Genomic DNA, 22,025 nt, shown 5'->3' on the forward strand with positions numbered 1-22,025 from the left:
ATTAGGCATTAAAACACTGAAAGAGTTAGGTGCAGTTATATGCTGTTCCCCAGAGGGAATACGATTGTTCCTACGCGACTTCAAGGGCACTATGTATTACGAGATTTTGATCCCAGATTGTCCAATGTTCCGCAGCATCTATGGGCGCAAGGTCCAACTGATGTTGGTTATATGCAAATCACACCCCATCGTGTGACTCAAGCCAGGTGTAGTGTTACCACGAATCAGACAGTACAGACTGCCACCTGAGGCTGTAGCAGCCTTATCCAAAATTGACGAGCTCATCGCTCAAGGAGTAGTTGTAGAAACTGACTCCAATGTATGTAATTCTCCGATCATTCCAGTCATGAAACGTACTGATCCAAATGCACCTCCAGTATATCGTTTAGTGATTGACTTTCGAGAACTTAATAAATGTATTATTCCCCAGTACCCAGTTGTCCCAGATATCTCTTCCCTATTGACAGCCATTGATTCTGAAGCCTCATTTTTTACTGTCCTAGACCTCAAGAACGCATTTTTTAGTGTCCCCATTCATCCAGACAGCCAGTTTCTTTTCGGATTTTGTTTAAATGGAAGGAGCTATATGTTCACACGCGCGCCTCAAGGTTTCACAGAAAGTCCAAGTATTTACAGTCAAGCACTTAAGAGACAACTAGACAATATTCACATGCCAACTGACACTGCCCTGCTCCAGTATGTCGATGATCTACTGATCACAGCCCGTTCTGAACGTGCTTGCGAGCGAGCCTCACTTACAGTCTTGTATTTCCTAGCCGAGATGGGACACAAGGTGTCCCCTTCGAAGCTTCAATTCTGTGTCCAGCAAGTGGTCTACTTAGGACACTTACTGTCCAAGAGGGGTAGGCAGTTGACACCAGACCGTATCCAGTTAATAGCGAGTCTTCCTCAGCCCAAGACCCAGAAGGAGGTACGTGCTTTTATTGGCCTTACTTCTTATTGCAGACAATGGATTCCTCAGTATGCATTTCTAGCTAAACCACTGATACAGTTAACGACACAGGAGGCAGCCGTATCGACTGTTCTCCCTTGGACATCTGAACATACACTTAGTTTTAATGAGTTAAAGAAAGCCCTATGTCAAGCTCCAGTTCTAGCAACACCGAACTACAGTAAGTCTTTTACACTTTTCGTCACAGAACGCGAAGGTACAGCATTATCTGTCCTCACACAAGATCAGGCAGGACAATACAAGCCCTGTGCTTATTTTTCGAGCACATTAGATCCTGTAGCCCAGGCTCTGCCTGCGTGCCTCAAGTCAGTTGCAGCCACAGCACTTGCTATCAGACAAAGTGATTCCATAGTATTAGGACACTCCCTGACAGTACAAGTTCCACACTCCGTGGAAGTTCTTTTAAACCGAACACAAACTCAGCACTTGACAATTGCACGTTTAACAGGTTATGAACTGACACTGTTCCAGCCACACATAGAAATCAGACGCTGCAACGTTTTAAATCCTGCTACATTGTTACCATCAGTTACTTCGAATTCTGCCACACACGACTGTGTGGAAGTTGTTAACATCATGACAAAGCCAAGACAAGATCTGACAGATATTCCATTACCAGATCCCGACCTAACACTTTATGTGGATGGTTCATGTATGAGAACAAGTACAGGAGAACTAGTAGCCGCGTATGCAGTGACTACTGACACTGAAGTTATTGAAACACACCGTATTGACACCCTGTCTGCTCAAGCAGCGGAGCTAGTTGCTCTGACTCAAGCCTGCATTCACGCCAAGAACCTGAAAGTTAATGTTTACACCGATTCACGTTACGCATTTGGAGTTGTACACGACTTCGGAGTGCTCTGGCAGGAGAGAGGTTTCATGACTTCTCATGGAACCAAGATTCAGCATGGTCTCCTTATTCAAGCTCTGTTAGATGCAATACACTTACCGACATCCATTGCTATCATGAAGTGCAAAGCACATACGAAAGTTACTGACACTATTTCTCAAGGTAATGATCTAGCAGATCGCACAGCCAAGCTTACAGCTCAGACACCAGACATTCCAGTTAATAAGACACCGACACACACTCCAGATCCGACTACATGTATGACAGTTAAGGACCCTACTCAAGATGTCATAGATATCCAGTTACATGCTACTCCCGATGAAATCAAGAAATGGTCCGAACAAGGAGGGGTCCAGACAGATCAGGGATGGGTAACAAAGGGTAGAGCCACATGGTTTCTCCCCGACTCCATGGTTCAAGTCATTATTAATACCGCACATAGTCCAGCACATTTAGGAGAAAAAGCTATGTTAGACAGTATCCAGAATATTTGGTTCAACAAGCATTTACGAGCTGCAGCCAAGCAGAAAGTCCGTACCTGTATGATATGTTGTCAGTTTAATCCAGGTAAAAGTGTCCCGGTGGAACAAGGTGGATTCCAGCCTCCTGACCACCCTTTTGAAGTCCTCCAGATGGATTATATTCAGATGGAGCGATGTCGAGGTTTCAAGTATGTCCTCGTAGTTGTATGCGCTTTGTCCAGGTGGACAGAAGCATATCCAGTCCCAGATTACACAGCCGCGACCACTGCCAAGCAGTTGGTTCGTGAGTTCTTCCCCCGTTATGGACTCCCTAGAGTCGTATATTCTGACAACGGCCAGCCATTCTCATCTGAACTCATGAAACACGTGTCCCTTCTGTTAGGGTACCAGTGGAAGTTCCATTGTGTACGCCATCCTGAAGCAGCTGGTCTCGTAGAGAGACACAATCAGACCCTGAAAATTCGAATTGCAAAGGTCTGTCAAGAGAAAGGTGTGGACTGGCTAATAGCTCTGCCAGTTGCCCTGTTCTATATGCGCATGGTCGCACATTCCAGATCAGGTCTGTCCCCGTATGAGGTCGTTTTCGGCCGCCCCCCTAACATGTGGGGTACTCCTAGACCCCGAAGTATTACCGATGTTTCAAGTAATATGCTGACAGATTACCTAGCTTCCTTGATGTCTGCCCTCAACTCTTGTCGTTCACAGGTTGCCGCCACATTTCCAGACAATACCGAGGTGGCACCGCATGAAATCGTTCCCGGATCCATGGTCCTAGTGCGAAATTTCGATCGTTCAAGTCCGCTGGAGTCTCGCTGGAAGGAGCCCCGACAGGTCCTCCTGGCCACCCGCACAGCCGTGAAGTTGGAGGGACGCAAAGGCTGGGTGCATCTTTCGCATATCAAAAGGTTTTATGGATTGAAACCAATTTCAAAGAACATTTCCGAGGATTTAAAGGACTGCCAAAGTACTATTCTTAAGGACTGTCCCGCAAAAGACAATGATACTGCACCCTCCCTGTTAGAGACAACTCCGCAACAGGAGTATAAGAAGAAATTAAGGTCTAGTAAAATAAGTCAGCCAGTTTGATTGTCTAAGTCCTCCCCTAGGTGAAACGGTTAGACCGGTTTCTGACATGTATAAAATAGACCCCCATAGTGAGAGAGTTAGTCAAAACTCAATCCGATGTATCGTTTTTCTATGTTTCATATTATTTCTCAGTATTATGATTTCCTGCACCAGTTATGCATTTTATCTGTATTTTCCAGTTTCTCATGTAAATAAGTCTTCTAATGTTACAGTAGAGCTCACGTTTAGTGATCTGCCTCCTCATGAACTCTTACCGCCTCGCTATGCGTAACAATTCTTTTATCCGCATGTTACATTATTCACACCAGACCAGCAATGCCACTAATTGTTGGGTGTGTGGTCGACTCCCCCCTTTCCAGACACCGAAGGGAGTTCTGCCACTCTTTCCTTATCCATTTTCACATAATGGTTCGTGTGGAGCATGGTCCACGTTAACGTCATCTTCAACAGATATGTCTTTTCTTAACAGTACATGTTTCCCAGACAAGCAAGGTCTTCCCCACAGAACAGGGTTAGATCTAGAAAACGAAGTTTACAATTTAGGTAATTATTCTTCGAATTTCATGGTCCTGAATGTTCAGTCTGATTCCACTCCAGACTTACCTGCTATTTCAGTACTACCAGTCAAAGGCGAATTATGTGTTAGAAATAATGGTTCCGTACATGTAGGACATAGCGATTGTACTACTATTGTCAAATATAGTGACAGTGGGAAATCTATTTTCAAAGCTTCACGTCATTCTTATTTTATTTGTGGTCAGACCGCATATGTTAGTCTGCCCCTCGATTGGGAGGGAACCTGTTACATTGCCTTCCTACTGCCACCTGTTTTCCTAGCTCCATCTGATTATCACAGAAACACACATCTAGTACACATTAGACATAGAAGGGAGTCCCCCATTGTCGATTATACTGAAACTGCTCTAGAACAGTATACAGATTTCAATAGAGGTTTCTTCTTCTTTATAGGACCTATCCAGAATAGTAAGCTAATTCGTAGGTTAACCAGAACCCTTGAAGCAGTAGTTAATGAGACTGCCTCTGCCCTAGGTAACTTAACTGAAGAGCAATCTGCTATGAGATTTGTCGTTTTACAGAATCGTCTCGTCCTTGACGTCATATTGGCCGATAGGGGCGGGGCCTGTAGAGTCATCGGATCTAGTTGCTGCATTTTCATTCCAAATAACGCACCGTCTGTTTATTCAGCTATAACCAGACTCCATAAAATTGCCCATCTGTTACACCAAGACCCAGGCACCTGGACATGGTCCGGTTGGTTCTGGAATATAATTTCCGCTTGGGGATGGAAAGTCTTGTCCTTTCTAGGTATTGCAGTAGCGATCATATTCAGTTGCTGCCTCTGTATACAATGTGGCCCTGCGATTTGCGGCATTTGTGCTACCTCTTGTATTCCTAGTCCCAAGTCCCGTTCTAAATCCCGTTCCAAGAAAATTCGAGACGAGCAAATGATACTGTATGAATTGATAGATGGTATCATGAATATTGATGTTTCCTGATGGAAACGTAGTGACAAGGAGGGAATGTGGAAAAGTAAATTTTGCCATGTTCTGTGTCCCTACGCGTCCTCCATCATATGTTCTGTGTGCATGATTAATATGCATATGTATTCCCCATGTTCGATTAAAGACGCAATTACAGTTGTGTCCATCTCTAGTATGTCAGTTTCCAGTTCTCGTGAATACTACGAATATCAGGCCTATGTAAAGCTACGTTGCCACGTTTCTCAGTGCGCACGTTATTCCATTGTAAAGTCCCCGTTTCTAGGCCTCAAAAGGGCCTGGACACCAGATTCAGCTTCTGTCTCCTGAAGCCCTCGCTGAGGAGCGATACAGCCCCCACCTGTGTTCCTGACCCTTCACTTACTTCCTGCCTTGCAGTGCCCGGTCCAGCCTGGCTCTGCCTCTGAGTCTGCCAAGAGTATGTTATGATTCCAGTTATCAGTTAGTCCTCCTTCTCTGCATTCCTAAAGCTACTGAACTGCATCAATAGTTACCATCATAGTCTAGCCTTTACGTCTCCATGTAAGAGAAATACTGCATTTAATGGTCATTTAATATTCTTCATCACGCACTACATGTAGAATAATGCATGCTCCAGTCTTAGAGTCTGTTCGCCTTTGCCCCGATAACTTTTGGATTCTATCAACATGTTCTCTAAACATCAGATACTAGATACTGCTTAGGTACATGTCGCCCTGACTCTCCAGACTTCAGTCTCTGCTCCTAGCACAGAGTTCGTAGCCCCCAGCTTCTTCTAGTAACACGTCATTGCCAGTTTGCGCGCACCATTAGGTTAGAGGTCCCGGCTCCTTAGGTAGCCCCCTCCATGTTTCCGCCCCATTTATGACATATTCTGCTACGTTTGCATCACATGTCTATGTATGCGCCCCTGTTACACCCATTTTCACCCTTATCTTTCGCGACTGCTATTGACCACACCCACTGCTCCGCCTATCATATGTATTGTAATGCAACTGTTTTAGTATATATGTTCGTGTATTGTTATTAAATGTTAGCGCGCTCATCCCAGATCCTGCCCGGCAGCTGTCGGGGCCCCCCTGTCAGGCCCTGCCATCCTACTCCTGTGCAGGTTGTCCTGTTCCTGTCCTTTATGCTGTAATAAACCTGCAAAACTCCTACTAGCTCAATAAATAAGAGTCAAGATTCGAGGTATCTGTTCTTCATTTATCCATTCAAAAATAGAGGTATTATTTATTTATTTACCACAAGGTCCAAGATTGGTCTCCACGTCTTGTCTTTTTCTGGATCAAAACAAGCGGGAATAAAAGCCTTTTCCCTTCTGAGATGAAGGTACTCTCTCTATTGCTCCTTTCTGCAGCATAATCGAGATCTCATAGAAGCAGCCGTAGATTTTTGTTATTTCCGCTGTCCTTTACCTTGAAAGGACGAACTCCCAAAAGAGGATTGCTTCTTTTGCCGTTGTTGGCGCTGTTGGTATTGCGGTCTACTCTGGCCTGAATAGCAGGAAGACTTGTATTGATAATTTCCTCTGTAGGAAGACGGTCCTCTTCCTCTATTTCAACTAAAGGACTGGTTCTTATACTGAAGAGTGCCTAAAGCTCTCGCAGTGTCTGCTTCGTCAATTTTTTGTGCCAAATAGTAACTGGCTATCATATGGCATGTGCAAATTCTTTGTTTGCATCTCAGGACGGAAAGAGGTTGCCTTTAGCCATCCTTGGAGCCGCAAGACTGCTTCTCCAGCCAACTGGTGGAACCCTGTCATAGTGATATCCATCGTGCAGTCTATAGTTTCTGACGCCGATGCTTCACCATCTAGCAGAATCCTCTTTACTTGCTCTTTGGATGAATCTGGCAATTCCGACAGGTATGGGGCTATGTGTGCCCACAATTGCCTATTATAGCGTCCCAAGAGCGCTAGGGCGTTCGCGGCCTTTACCGTCATTGCCGACATTGAGGAAAACCTGTTCCCAATGTTGTCCACTCTTCTTACCTCCTTATCAGGAGGAAGCGACAAAGGGGCCGAAGGATTCCTGGAGGTCTTCTGGGCCGCCTGTGTCACCACGTAGTCCGGCTTAGCATGTCCTGTTAGACACGCCAGTGTTGTATCTGGCGCCCTATACTTCTTATCCAACTGAGGGATCACTGGTGATACAGAGGAGGGGTTCTGCATGACCTTTACCCCTTCTGACTATAGGTAATCGATAGTTGGTATTGACCTTACTGCCTTCTTGAGAGGTTCTGTGAAGTCATACAAGAAGCAGACCTGTTCTTGAGACCGTTGAGATCTTAAAACGTTGAGCAGCCTTGTCTGCCACATTATAAGAGATTCCAGAATGGTCGGAATTTCCCTCGTCGACGAGCCCGTCGACGAGATCGGCGGGATAGACTGTGCCGTCGTAGACGAGCAGTCATAGACGAGGCCGTCGTAGGCGACGCCATAGACGATCCGTCGTAGATGAGGCCGTCGACGAAGACGCCGTCGTAGAGGAGCAATCGTAGATGAGGCCATGGTAAACGAGGCCATGGTAGACGAGGCCATGGTAGACGAGGCCATCGTCGACGCCGTAGACAGGCAGTCGTAGACGAGCAGCCATAGACGAGGCCGTCGATGACGATGCCGTCGTAGATGTGCCATCGAAGACGAGCCCTCGTAGATGAGGCCATCGTAGACGAGCCCATCGTCGACTCCATAGACAGGCCGTCGTAGTCGAGCAGTCATAGACGAGCCATCGTAGACAAGCCATCGTAGATGAGGCCATCGCCGACGCCCTAAACAGGCCGTCATAGACGAGCAGTCAGACTAGGCCGTCGTAGACGAGCCGTTGTAGATGAGCCATCGTAGACTAGAGAGAGAGTGTAATCCCCGTGCACTCTAGTGTATAATGATTTTTTGAATAACAAATTAGAGTCTGATAAGTTTGGCGCTGCAGACGTCGCACGTAGTCAGCCGTGCCTTTCAAAATGAAATGAATTATTGTGAGTATCATCAACTACCCACCAGTCTGTGCGCTCAATGAACGTTGAAACACTATGGTTTCTTCAACACTATCAAGTTTTATTCATAAAGAATCTTGTGGTTTTTCAAAACCAATTCTTATTGGAAGATTTCATAAATTCTTTTCATCTGATCATAATGTCCATCTTATGATACAAATTGCGACATGATTGAAATTATACATCCACCCAATGCATTTCGGGTCATAAGGATAGGACCCTTCGTCAGGGGTCTGAAAATAAGGGTCAAAACAGGAAGTGTTGAAGAAACCATAGTGTTTCAACGTTCATTGAGCGCACAGACTGGTGGGTAGTTGATGCTACTCACAATAATTCATTCCATCGTAGACTAGGCCATCGTAGACGAGGCCGTCGTAGACGAGCAGTCATAGACGAGGTCGTCGTCGACGAGCCATCGTGGAGGAGGCCATCGTGGAGGAGGCCATCGTGGAGGAGGCCATCGTGGAGGAGGCCATCGTGGAGGAGGCCATCGTGGAGGAGGCCATCGTGGAGGAGGCCATCGTGGAGGAGGCCATCGTGGAGGAGGCCATCGTGGAGGAGGCCATCGTGGAGGAGGCCATCGTAGAGGAGGCCATCGTAGACGAAGAGGCTGTAATAGGCAATGACGATGGTTTCTTCATTGACGATCCTGTTGACGATGTTAGCTTCTTAGTCTTTACCTCAGGAGGTATAGAAGACGCCTTCCTGAAGGGTCCTATGACCAGAGGAGGTGATTTTGACGGCTCAGAAGTCGGCTTTTTTACATGATTTTTCTCCAAAAGCAAGTCATTTACTCTAATTTTCCACAGAGTGAGGAGATTTTTTCAAACTGAGCCCAGAAGACCCATGAGTGGTCTTTGAGAGCCTTCTCAGGACGTTCCCCTGAGGAATGAGTTGGAGGAGATTTTCTTCTCTTTTGAGATCTCCTAGATGTTGAGGTCAACGTCTCATCACTGTCACTGGAGAAAATAAAAAACCTCCTTTCTGGTCTTAGTGCTCCTTACCAGACCTTCTTTAAAGAATGTATTTGAAGATAATCCATAGTAGGAAGAATCCTTAACAACCAAGTTAATAAATGAAGTACAAAACACAGAATCTGAGCAGAGCTCAGAGGAGACTTCCTTAGCACAACGTGCGGTAGAAAATCTGAGGGACTGAGGCTCCTGCCAGGAAGGTTCTAGAGGAAGGTGATAGCTGATTGGCTCTTGTTTAGAGTTTGGTTCTTTTTACAAAAGGACATGGATATGTTACTAAGGTGAGGCCTTTAGGCCTACTATTCTCTATGTATGTCTATAGGACATTACTTTTCTATGTACCGGAGACTCCCGTCTCGACGACGGGGAAGGATTCAGGCATGTGAATCTATGAAAGACACCCATAATACTGGATAACCTGGAACTCCTTGCCCCCTCAAGTCAGAACGAACATTTCAAGCAATTCCTTAAAAAAAAAAAAAAGCGAAAGTGTTTTTAAATAACAAAATTCTACCCTGAACACAACAACTCATTTATCCCGGTACCAATCTGACACAGTTCACCAACGAGGGTCTTCACTAGCCATTACGTCCTGATATTTAACTCACTCCTTCTCCTGATCTGTAACGGGTACTGACAGCATTTATGTTCCTTGGTGGTCTTGTTTTCTACTGCTGGAACATTTGTAAAGTACTCAGATACCCTTCCAGGATCTAGTTCACGCTACATAAAACTTTATAAATAAAAAACAAAAAACAAAATAGGGAATGCTTTACAGATGCTGAAGCCAGTCCAATGGGCACAAGTGGAATGTCAACTGTAAGATCTAGTGAAGGCCCAGGCAAAAAAGCAAAAGCATACCATTAGAAGTCACACTACTAACAAGCCCACACAAAACAACAAGCGTGGCCGCTAAAGTGAAAGCGACCGCGCTGGGGTTAATTAGTAACCCGATCCACGACGAGACGGCGAGGAATACAGCTGCCACCATGCGCGCCGCTGCTCGCTACAGAGAGCAAAACGCCGTGGGAGTGAACCTTTGGCCATTTGCGTGTTTTCATTATTGAAAAACACATGCAAAGGCCAATCCAATGTGTGGGAGGAGTCAGACTCATACGGAGAAGTCAGAGAAGTTTAGAGTGCTCACAAGAAGCCTCCTCATAGAGCAGCGCATGTGCGCGGAGCTAGGCACAACCGAAAAAAAAAAAAAAAAAAAAAAAAACTACAGTAATAAAGAATTAGCCACAATAATACATTTTCGTTCCTATGACAGTATACAATGTGGTATTGTAGAATACTGTATTCTTGTGTCATTTATCACTTTCTTACTCCTTTCAGCATGTTCTACTTTGTCACAATTCTCGAGTCCCAAGATTGATTTCAAAATTACTGCTTCTTTGAGAAACGTACCCAATCCATAATAAATCATTGGTGTTTTTACTGGCTACTGAAAAGGGAGAAGTAACATTTTGTGTTCAGGCAGAGCTCTGCGCTTTAAGTATATTGGAGCCTGAAGTCAGGAGGAAAAATACCTTATGGAAAGAAAAGCTGGAATGGCCTTACACTATGCAAAGAACTAATCAACTGGTACTACTTGCTACGCCCTTGAAGAGGACACTGTTGATACGCACTCTGCCTCCAGGCACACCACATCAAAGCCAAAACACGCTTACGTGGAAGAGAGGTTCAGTTTTGACAGAATAAACAGATTTTACCAAAGTGGGGGTCAGTTAATTCCTCTGCCAGGGGTACACAACAAGAGACCTGTGTCCTCTACAAGAATCTCATAAGTCACCAAACATTTGTCTCCTTCAAGGCAGTGGAGTGACAGAATAACCACATTCAACTGCAAGTGTGGTACGCTCTCGTTGCACATCTAATACTGAAGAACCCGGTACATAGCTGGTGAACAACATGAGCGTCAAGCTTACTGGGGGAAAAATTTAATCAACCCAGTAAGTTGATGCAAAAGGGCCGGATGTGGCACAGCGGTCTGTGCAAAGCAGTGGCTTGCATGAACTGAAACAATAAAATAAATAATTTGTGAGTGAGGAGTTTTAGGGTATTGATGTGTGTGCATAGAATTGTGTGTTACATATGTGCGTGCGAGGGAGAAAGCGGATACAAGTATCAGTCTTTCCTCGTAACTTAAAGAACACTTTATAGGGCCATTTGATAAAGTCATGTGCCAAGGTCGCTTATAAATTGGTTTAGTTGTGACTGGTATCCACTTTTGCACAAATCGAAAATTATAGATCGTATGGCCAAAATAAACAATTTGATTAAGCAAAAACGTTGTATCAGTACTCTCTACCTTTGAAATATCCACTGGTCTTGACAAGATATTTGAGGACATGTCACAAACCAAGACAGCTCCTTTGACATCAGGTACAAAGTCAAATTCCACACCATGGATGGTTTCATTTGAACAATAATACACGTATGAAGCATCAGGGTTAAGTTTCCAACTGCTCTGATCCGGGATTTCTGAAAAAGAAAGAAAAAGCCTTCAGTGTGTGCTATAACAATTCACATTCAATTAAGACTCCTTGAACTGAGCTATGTGGCTGAAATAAGTTTTGAAATTGCGTTGCCACTAAACAGTCTGAGTCAAAATATACTGCATGTGACCATTAGTGAGTGTGAACTGCGCATTTATTGGAGAATATACTTAATAGATTTGCCCAAACTACTAAGAGGAGTACCAAGGACATTAACTGCTGAAGGAGCGCAAGATTGTCCCTTAGAAGAAAACACAATAGGGCTAAGGAAGTCTCACAAAGATCATTTGTACATATTTTGCTGAAGACACCTGAACTTTGCTTTCCTGTTTGCGCAAGTGGAAACAAACTGAGAACACCGTGCAGAAAACTTATATGTAAACGCTCTAACATCATAGAACTCATGGAGTTTAACCCTTATACCAGTAGCCATAGACGCTTATGTGTAGGAGTATTTATCGTTGCGATCTTAGAATAAATTGCACTGCTGGTAATGTTAAGTAAACCCCGCCTTCTCATGTAGACTAGCTTAGGTCTACAAGTGTCTCTCAAAACACCACTTCCTGCTGACAGTAGTTTACCTGGCATAGAGGAGAAGGATTTATACGTAGATGCATCCAGGAGACTATACATTGAACTTTTATTACAAATATGTTGACCCAATGGATGCTAGGGATTGATACGTTAGCATGCAATTACCTGCGTCAGTTGATGAAGTGATAACATACCATTACCTCAACTTGACATATAGAGTTACCTGTAGTTTACTGCTAAGCTTATTCTATGGAAAAGGTACTCTTCAATATTATTACTTGAATCAAGGCTTGTTTTTTTCAGAAGTTCCTGTGTTGAAGCATTTGAATAGTCAGCCTGATACAACAAACTTAGAGATAGTGGGACATTTCCTTAGACCCACCATGACATCAGACCCTGCTTATGCGCATATATTCAACTTAACTTGTTCCTTAACAGGTGTAGAAAAGAAATTCATAGATTCAGTTTAAGACAGATGAAGAGACATATTGGCTAAAGCAGCAAATACTTCAAAAGTACCCTAATGGGCCAAAGAGGAAAGTAAGCACAGGTTTGTGAGAAATTTTAGCAGCATTAGCTTTAGATTGGCAACAAATTATGCATATTCATTTGAAAATCCACAACAGAAGGGCGGCTTGGCCCTGCCAGACCTTAATCTTTATTGTATGGCATTTCAATTTATAAACCTCTATATGCTTATTGGTGAGCCCAATTCTTCCACTTGGGGAGTTTTATTAGGGGAAATGACTAATGAGTTTGGGCCAGCAGCCTTTTTATTTAACTTCAGTGCTCAACAGTACTTTAAAAAAGTAAGGTTGAAGGTCCTAAAAGCAGCATTAACTCTTTGGAGTGCCGAGAGGAAGATGTTAAATATTGGACATTACTCGGAATTTGCACCAATCTGGGATTCCCCAGGAACACCGGAATGTCTGAAGGATGAATTGAGTCTTCCCTTGAAGCAAGCAGGAGTGTCCAAGTGGAGTGACCAGATAATAGCAGGTGAATTACCTCCAGTTTAGAAAAGCCCTAAAGACCCTCCTCTTCCCGCAGACATAATTTCATCAGACGGCTGAACCCCTTGGAGAACAGGTCAGCGCTGGGATGCTCCTCGAGTTACTACGCGCTTTACAAAACCTTTAAATAAATAAATAAATAAATAAATAGTTGCCTTGGGAGGTGCTTAGCGCCAAAACTGGCAATAGACGGTCTAGATTAAAATATGTCCAGCTCATGTCATGATTTTCAACAAACTTCCAGGAGACAGGTGGGCTATGGGACTTTGAGGTCATCCTCCAGGATGTTAGTGCAAAAAAATAAAGAAGTTGCAACGTGGTATGAGCAATTCCTGGAAGCAGAGGAAAAGAAACTGGAAACTCCTTGTGCGATCTGGCAGGACACATTCCAGGAAGAGAATCTACATCTGCTTTGGACGGGCTCATTAAAATTATTATACTCATTAGTAATACCTGCAAACTTTAAAAGATATCATTTTCTTGTAACGACTAGGTTGTATTGGACTGCTCAAAGAGTGGCTAAGTTCGTGTAACAGCCAGTCCCCAGATGTAACAGATGCAATCTTCCAAAAGCCAATGATGTACACATTTTGTACGTGCCCCACAATAAAAGAATACTGGAAGGTTGTAGAAACTACTATAAGAGATATTTTAGGGGAATCCTTAATTTTAACAGTTGGCTTAGTACGTACTCCTGGGGGTGGGTAATCATTTAAATAATACTTTAAACAGTAAGCAAAGGGGCTTGCTATTTTATCGATTCCTTCTGCCCAGACGTGAGGTATGTAAACACTGGACAGGCCCGGTGCCCCCCACATCCCACAGGGTGGTTAAAAGTGGCTAAGTGGACTAGCAAAATGGATACGGAATGTAATCCACGAAGGTCTGAGGAAATTTGAGAGGACTTTATAAAGTGGGCAAGCTAGCACTGGGATACAAAGTAGGGCTGCTTAGGAATATAACAATATCTTCCCTAGTCCTAGGTTTACTCCAGATCATGGTAGCTTGGGAGGTCATTCCCCCCTGGACCCTATAAGAGCTTTGGAGGCTCGGGCGAGTGAATGCAACAGACAATGAGACAAATAAGGGCGGCAACAATGGTACAAGACTTGCAGAATGCCATGGTGATATGAGGACTAAAAAAAAACAAAACAAAAAAAAACAGACAAATTATGTGGGGAACAGAGAACGTGATCATACTTTGGAAGTTTGTGGAAACTGGGGATTATACTTAGATTCCCTGGAGTTTATTCTATTTGTGGAAAAAAATGCATTTTACAGGTTACTCAAGAGATGGTATGGAACATTTTACATTTTCCAAAAATGTATCATGTGGAATAACTTGATGAACCCACGCTGGAACACATTTGAAAACAAAGAGGTGCTAGTGAAATTATAAGAGACATCTTTGGTGCTCCAATACCATCAGCAGGAGTGATACTGAACTTGCATAAGATTTGAAAGTTTTCTACTGTAGTTACTAAGTTATCTACTAGTACACCTGGATGATTTTTAGTTATAGATACTGAAATGGTTGCGATAAGACCCATGGTTTTGCAGAATAGACCTGCATTAGAAGTCCTTCAAGCAAAGGAGGGAGGAGTATGCAGTACGTTAAAAGTTCAATAATGTTGTACTTACAGTCCAGACGAAAGTAAAGATTTGAAGAAATAAATTAAGAACATTACAGACTTAAAGAGATGTTTGAAAGGGTTAGAAGCTACAGGTGCTTGGGAAACCACGGGAAAAGGATTTTCTGATATAGGCAGATGGTTTGAAAACTTAGGGTGGGTAGCTGTTGGAAGCATATTGAAACCCTTAGTGAGAACTGTTCTTTGTGGTTTATTCTTGTTTGTAATCTCGAAGGGATACAAATGTGCACAAGTGAAAAAGGGACTGAAGAGAAATAGAGCAGACCTAGAACTAGAAGATACAGAGCAAATACTATGACGACATGAAGTATCTAGAGAAATCCAGAAGAAAGATGATGAAAAACAACCAGATTGTGATTTGTCCATCTGATAAGACGCCCATCTTGATGTGATGGCTTGATTCGCCATCAGAGGGGAATTGGTGCAGAGTAATTTTAGCTCCGCTTACTTAGCACCTGTTTCTTGTGTGACTGAACGACTAATGTGAAGTGGTGCACTGGACACCATTAAAGTGCAGTTAGTGTAAAAGTCGGGACTTCATTCATACAGTGTGTGCCTTAATTGTATTAAATGATATATTCTTTGAAGACCTGATGAATAAACCAATCTTACTAATTAAATGTATACTCACTATAGAAATAAAAATGTTTTATATAATGTGTGCACTGTTTCATACATTGCATTAACATTTAGTTCCTAGTCTCACTTCCACCTACATATTCTAGATTTTACGGTATGTCACATGTAATAGGAGTCTTAACGTACTGACTATTTACATTTATTCGCGGTTGAAAGTGCATACACATTTTTAGGTTGAGCATTCGAGGCCTCTTGTATATACTTTAGTATATACTTATATGTGTATGTACTTTGTGGGCTCTGGAGATCAGCCCTAGGACTATTCTGCTGTCACTTTGGGACTTTTTTCTGTTCAACGGCCTCTATTTAAAGGTATTGATAGAAAAAGACCACCAGGTCGGTAAAATACCAGAATTGCTTTCTGCGGAGGTTTATTTTTTTATTTTTCTGGTCAACTGCCTCTCTTGAACTGTCTTGATAGAAAACAATCCCCAGAGGTCAGTATAATACCAGAATCACGTTAGCATTCTATAGATTTCAGTCCATAGAAATTGTCTTCCATGAGCACCCGTAGACAATAATATTTTTTTCAAATCTTGTATTTTCACTGATATGGCCACCGAAGGCACTGATTTTATATTATAAACAAAGCTTTGGACTAAACCATTTCCAGCTGAAAGGCAATGTTTCTCTCCATGTGTTCCCATACCTGGCGTGTCACGCAGTTTGGCGCGTACTTTCCCTCCATGTTATAGAACAGCAGATGTTTCAGCACCCAGGCTAATGTGCTGCATAGCTAAATACATACAAAGTCCCAATGGCGAGACCGATTGCATTGCAAATCCTTGCTAAGGTGCACCATTAATTTAATACTTTAAAGTTGACTTGACTAGGCCTGTTTTCCATTCTGCATAACTTACTGTTATCCAGTTTCTGCCTACATGACTTTGCCTTGCAGGTGCAGTCACAAGGATTGTTAACTGAGAATAGATACAATACCGTATTAGTGATAAAGAGAGCCTGAGAAGAATACCTTGACAAAGGAACATGGAGAACCAGAGTGCTAACTGAAAAGTCTTGTTCAGCACCATTGCAGCGTGGCTTGAGTGAACAAGAACGAGGTCGTTCCCATGTTCAGAGTGGGACATTTGGTCAATGTTGCAGCTTACGTGAGAATGGAAAAGGACCATGGAACCCTGATAAGAACAGAGGGGTGTTGCTCAAGAGACTCTTGTATATAATATCAAGTGTTCACACCATCTGAGTTCAGGTACTTTCCCTTTGGACTTTGAGAGGTTTATACCTCTATGTTTTCCCTAGATTATTTGCTAAGTGTGGCTAAGGCAAACGCTTACTCCCCAGACTAGAAAACTCTTGACCGAGGTTTCAAAATGATGACACCTTCCAATTCTTCCTATTTTTCCCGCACAGCCTTATTTTCCCTCTTATTGAAGTTTCCTAGCTTGGAAATCTTAAGTTTAGACTTTAACAATTCACTCATTGTTAGAAGAGAAAACCAGACACTCTTCTCTGAGCACCAAATCTTGTTATTGATCTTTTGTATTGCTGTGGCAGAATCTCTTGTTTGCTTAATACTAGTACACCTAATTCTTTTCAGGAGGTTGGGTTCCCTAGTTGTTATTCTGTACCTTTACAGCATGATGCTGAGATTTGTGTACCTTAATTGGATTGCTAATTTATACTAAACCATCTTAATTACAGTCACCAATTTCTGGTCCTTATTGTGTATCCAAATGGGTTACACGATTAATTGACATTTGAATAATTTAATTTTAACTCTCATCACCTCTCAGTCGACGAGAAAGGGGCATCAGAGGACAATTGGTAAGAATGTTGGCCCAGAGCGCTGGATCACACACAACGATTTAGTAGGGAAGGGGGAGGTTTTTACCCTGCTTCACAAGGGGCAATGGCGGACATTGCTAAAGTTCCTTTTAATATTCAAGGCTTTCTTCAGAATTATGAAAAGCATTAGGATGGTGACGAGTAGTAAAGGTAAAATTATGTTAATTTGAAGAGGGAGGCCAGAATGCCGAATCATGAAAGCTCCAATTGCTCTACAACACAAGGAGGAGAAGAAATCAGATACTGCAACACGACTGCCTGGAGGTGGATACATGTTTCCTCCAACTCACCATGAGTTCCAGGGATGAAAGCACGTCACATACAGATGGTGGACAAGTGAAACTTAAAAAGGAGAGGGGTTCATCAGTCTGTACTGTATTCACCATGTCCTGGCACATTTTCACAAACGTTAATCTGATTTTAAAACTAAATAGTTAACAACTGTACTCAAAAAAAAAATCTTTGGGGAGGTAGTGCCTGGATTTTGCTACGTACCACCGGCTCAGTACTTTCCACATGATCTTGTGTCATTTTTTGGGAGGGGGATCTATGTCCTTATACTCAACTAATAATGCTTTCTTTTTAATAGCGCAGGAGGCTCCCTCCGTTCCATTTCCTCTTCAATGACCGTTTCATGAATCTAGCTTCTGCTGAGAGTCCTCTTTTCTAAGAAATGTATCTAACACTGTTTAGAGCAACATATCCAAGGCAGTGGAAATTAAATTGGCACAATAACATGCTATTTAAAGCAACTGCACTAAGAAAAAGGCATTCATGCCTTTATTATTGAAGTGCAAAGTTCCAATTTGAGTTTTACCAGACTACAGCAAGAGTGTCTAGAAAAACTGTTTTACTACCACAAACTGGTTTTGCTACCACAGATTGCACAGAACTACTTTACACAGGGATACAACTCTCCCACTTGTCACAAGGTGTCTTGTGTGATTTTAACTTGCTGCACAAATGTAACCCTTTGTGTCCTGCTTTTGGTTGACTACAGGAGTTAAAACAAATGCACATGACAAAAATACCATGGCACAAACCATATATGCAGACACAGATTAATATGCTATTTATTATAATTTTTGAGTGTGAGGAGGTGCATCAGGACTCACAGAAGGTTTCCCTTCCCAGGAGTCATGGTCCTGCCCTACACTCAATGGTGTTAATATAGTACACTCTGCACATACGCTATTATCACTAATCACCCTCCTTTATTTCCCTTGCACAGCCTTCCTATTCCCCGCCAGTAACACCCATGGATCGCTCTGCATGATACTCAATACGAAATACAGATCGCAGACTTCTTGATGAATGTAAATTTTCATCTGAACTATATTGGAAACTACATCAATGATGATATATCTTTATTTGATGTTGCATATTGTTCCTCCATTATGGCTGTGAAAAATTGATCAATTGAACGTCCATGACTTTTCGCAAAGACCATATATAGACATAAAATTAACTTTTTTCGTCCAATCCAACTTTACTTGGCTTGAATAACATGGTACGGCCTTTCTCATCCACATTTTAACTTCACATCTGCATTGTAAGAATTTCAAAATCTGACCAGCAGATATGGGTGGAAGGTTGTCACTTTGTGTCATTTACAAAAAAGTCTAAGGTGAGGTCTTTGACTGAAGCTAGCAGTGACGAATAGTAACATTTGAAAGTGCTAGGGCGTGAAAGTTAGAAATTACTTTTAAGTAGCGAGCACCGCATTTTCTTTATCTTTCACCTTGTCGTTATTTTAAAGACTGTGTACTCCAATGATGGGTGCCCCATTATGCTCATTTTCACAGAATCACAATTACAACTTGAATACCGTATCACTGCCCTGTACTATCTCTGTAAAGAGGCCACGGGTTGGATGGCCATGTATTTAAAACACGCTTTTTGACCGACTGAAGCACTGTGCGAGACTACCTCGGTGTAGTGTGCCACTCACCTGCAGCCCTTGCTCCCTGGACAGTGTTTCTCTCTCATGGGATGTCTCGCTTCATACGTAGCCCCAGTCTAACAGTTGGTTCTAATGATCCTGCGTTTTCCAAGTCCAACAGAGCAGCAAGTTCCAGAGGGGGAGGTGGGGAGGGGAGGTGGGGAGGAGAGGGGAGGGGGGGGGGGGGGGGGGGAGAAGAGATGGAAGACTATCCAAATGCACCCCCAAAGGGAGATAGTGAGGGTACTGGATGTGCAGCTCAGCGCTAAGACATGTACATAACACATCTTGTTCTATCTGCCCAGGTACAAATGACTCTTATATCCTTTCCACTGACGCACCAAGCATTGTGCTCGCAAAGTGACAGGACTTCTATAGTCAGAGTTTAATTTTTCACACCCTTGCGAAATCGATATATTCCATGGCCTCCCAGTTCTATAAAAGGAGGAAACAAAAGTTACTTCTACCTAAAGTAATTATCCAAGGATCACACAATGTGTACATAGTAAACGCCAAATTAGTAACTCAACATCTTTTGTGAATTTTTTCGGTATCAAGAAAACTACATGGAGCGAATTCAAAGACACAACACAGCAGGTCTCGGGGCATCAACTTTATAAACCTGTACGTCTGTCCAATTAGTTTTACTAACTTTTGAAAAATGTACTTTGTTTAAAAAAAACACATCCACGTGATAAAAACGACTTATCAAGGTTTAAAATGTGCAGGGAAAGACCCCAGAGACACAGGACACCGTCCAATTGGTGTCTTCATAAAACGCAGAGCTGTAGTACGCCCTAATCCCAGGAATCTTCTGCAGGCCTCACTTATCCCAGGAATCAGGTGTGAGGACTATGCAGCAGGCTCCTTCCAGGCCTTGATTCAGAGTTTCTAGTGCATCTGATCTGCCTCGGAGTGCAGCGCACACTCTTGAAGTCCAATTGATTACTTTGGTTAGTGAGATGTGATACCTGTATTATGGACGCAGTGTGTTACAGACCCTTCAACATCAGATAGGTAATTAAAGTAAGAAACCTTCCAACACCCTTATCAATGCGGTTAGCCCTACAGTAAGTCTTCACTCTTACCCAAAGGCTCCAATTGCCAAATTAAAGTCTCTGTATCCGTGTCTCCATGTTTCGTATGATACCTGACCGCTGCTTGCTATTTCTGAGAACATACCTGTTCCCGACACTTAACATCTCGGAGCCCCCAGATGTAGCATTAGGCTCAACTAGGTTATTTTTGCTGGTTTCCATAACACCAGCGCATTTTGGGTGCGAGGAGAGGGGACGGCAGTCCGGGAAAGGAATTTTCAGTTCAGAAGATGCTCCAGAACCACTTTGGCATTTACCAGGAATAATCGATGTTCCCGGAAGCCACAGAGGGGAGTTGTGCCTTATTTACTTAAAAGAGCAAAAAGTCAACAAAACTAACTAATCTAGGAGCTGCTATCAGACTGTGTTCAGCATGAGAGAAGCACCAGCATTGGTTGAAGCAGGTTAACACAGCGCTCCTTTTGAGACTAGAAGCCAGTGTCAGTAGTCCACCTGGCTGTTTTACAGCTCAGATTGGTGTGATCTTAAGTGTGCATGTAGGAATGGCAGTCGCAAGACAGTCGGCAAATCTGACATGTACACTTTAAGCTTTAGGAAATTCATTACTCTGCCAATCAGCAGCAGGATTGGCCCAGCCTCCACCCTCATACTCGAAGTGGCACTTCACAAGAATGGTTACGACCATTTTATTTAATTTAGATTTTCTGCTGCACTCGCAGCAGGCGGGGTGCCGCCTCTCCACTGTAAAGGAAGAACCACCACTGGAAGGCCAATCACCTGTTCAAAATATAGTAGCAACTCTGCACGGTCTGCCACAAACACGCTCCTAAAGGTGGAGGGGAGAACATCACACAAAGAGGTTTGGAACCATGTTGTCATTATTTCTTAATTAAGTTCAGTATTTCAGGCTAATTCTTAAAGATAGGAGTATTTTACAGCCAAGCCGTATCCTCTTCACCCAGTGCAATTATTCATTGTTACAGCCCCACATTCTCTATTATAAGGGTACAGTCATCATAGTACCACCACTAGCGATAAACAGGGGAAATAAACTGCATAAGCAGTAACTCATTCAATGGATTTTAGCTACATTTTATCGACAAAAACACATTTACAACCATGCAGTTTATGCTCATCCTCACTCAATACATGGGATTGCTTGCCTGCAAATTAACTCAAATAGTCCTGGAAGAAAATATACAAATAAGAAACCTTAAGTGAAAAAAATGACAAAACAGACTATTATAACCGTGATAGTGTAGAGAGACTCAGCTATGCAATCTACTGAATTTCACAGATTATTCTTAGAAGTCACATGTGCATGCTGATTACATCTCATTATAAAGCAATCCGCACAGCGCAAACGCTTATCAGACCAACTCCCTTCCATAGATCTAGAGACTATCCACCATGTATGTAAAGATAGAGTGCCCACCCGTGTGTTCCACAATCCCACTGCCAACTACTGGACAGAGGTGGAATGGCTCATGCTAGGCAGAACAGTAGAATAGAGAATCAATCACACCTATTTCCCCCCACCTGTTTGGTTATTCAACAAGAGGGATTGATTCCAAGGAGCGAACTCGGAGAAAGGGGTTCTTGGCAAGTAACTGCTTTTAAAACTAATTGGCAGATGAACCTTATGCAATTACAAAGTAAGATAGCAGTGCTTCGATATGACGAACACATCTCAGACTAGAGATGTGTTCAAAGAGATATACCTGTGTAACTTCCAAGTTTAGGGTGAACAATATTCACGTTTCCATATTTCTCTGCCTCAAGAGCAGCCTTCGCAGACCAGGCTCCAGTGACGACATAGTCTGCACATCTGCTTCCCTTTAAGCCGATTAGGTTCAGGGGGACTGAACAAAACTGGCCCGATCCACCCCCCTGCAGGAAAAGGACCTTGTAGTTTTCTGGGATATTCCTGTGGTACAAAGAACATACATTCCATTAGTAAAGGAACAGAGACATGGAATTCAAGAAAGCTTCACTTGTACTGCACACTGTAGCAAC

The 22,025-nt window shown here is 42.9% G+C and overlaps 1 protein-coding gene across 1 annotated transcript in view; it reads right to left on the reverse strand.

The window, feature by feature from the left end:
- The window catches only part of PSAT1 (phosphoserine aminotransferase 1), a 90,734-nt gene that overhangs the window by 49,055 nt on the left and 19,654 nt on the right, over positions 1-22,025 (reverse strand). Inside the window, exons 4-5 of the mRNA XM_078675854.1 lie at positions 21,731-21,936; positions 11,179-11,351 (exon numbers count right to left, since the gene is read on the reverse strand). Of these exons, the coding sequence (XP_078531980.1) occupies positions 11,179-11,351; positions 21,731-21,936 (379 nt within the window). The remainder of the gene's footprint in view (positions 1-11,178; positions 11,352-21,730; positions 21,937-22,025) is intronic.

The sequence above is a fragment of the Lissotriton helveticus genome, chromosome 2_1 (assembly GCF_964261635.1).
Source record: "Lissotriton helveticus chromosome 2_1, aLisHel1.1, whole genome shotgun sequence".
NCBI lineage: Eukaryota > Metazoa > Chordata > Amphibia > Caudata > Salamandridae > Lissotriton > Lissotriton helveticus.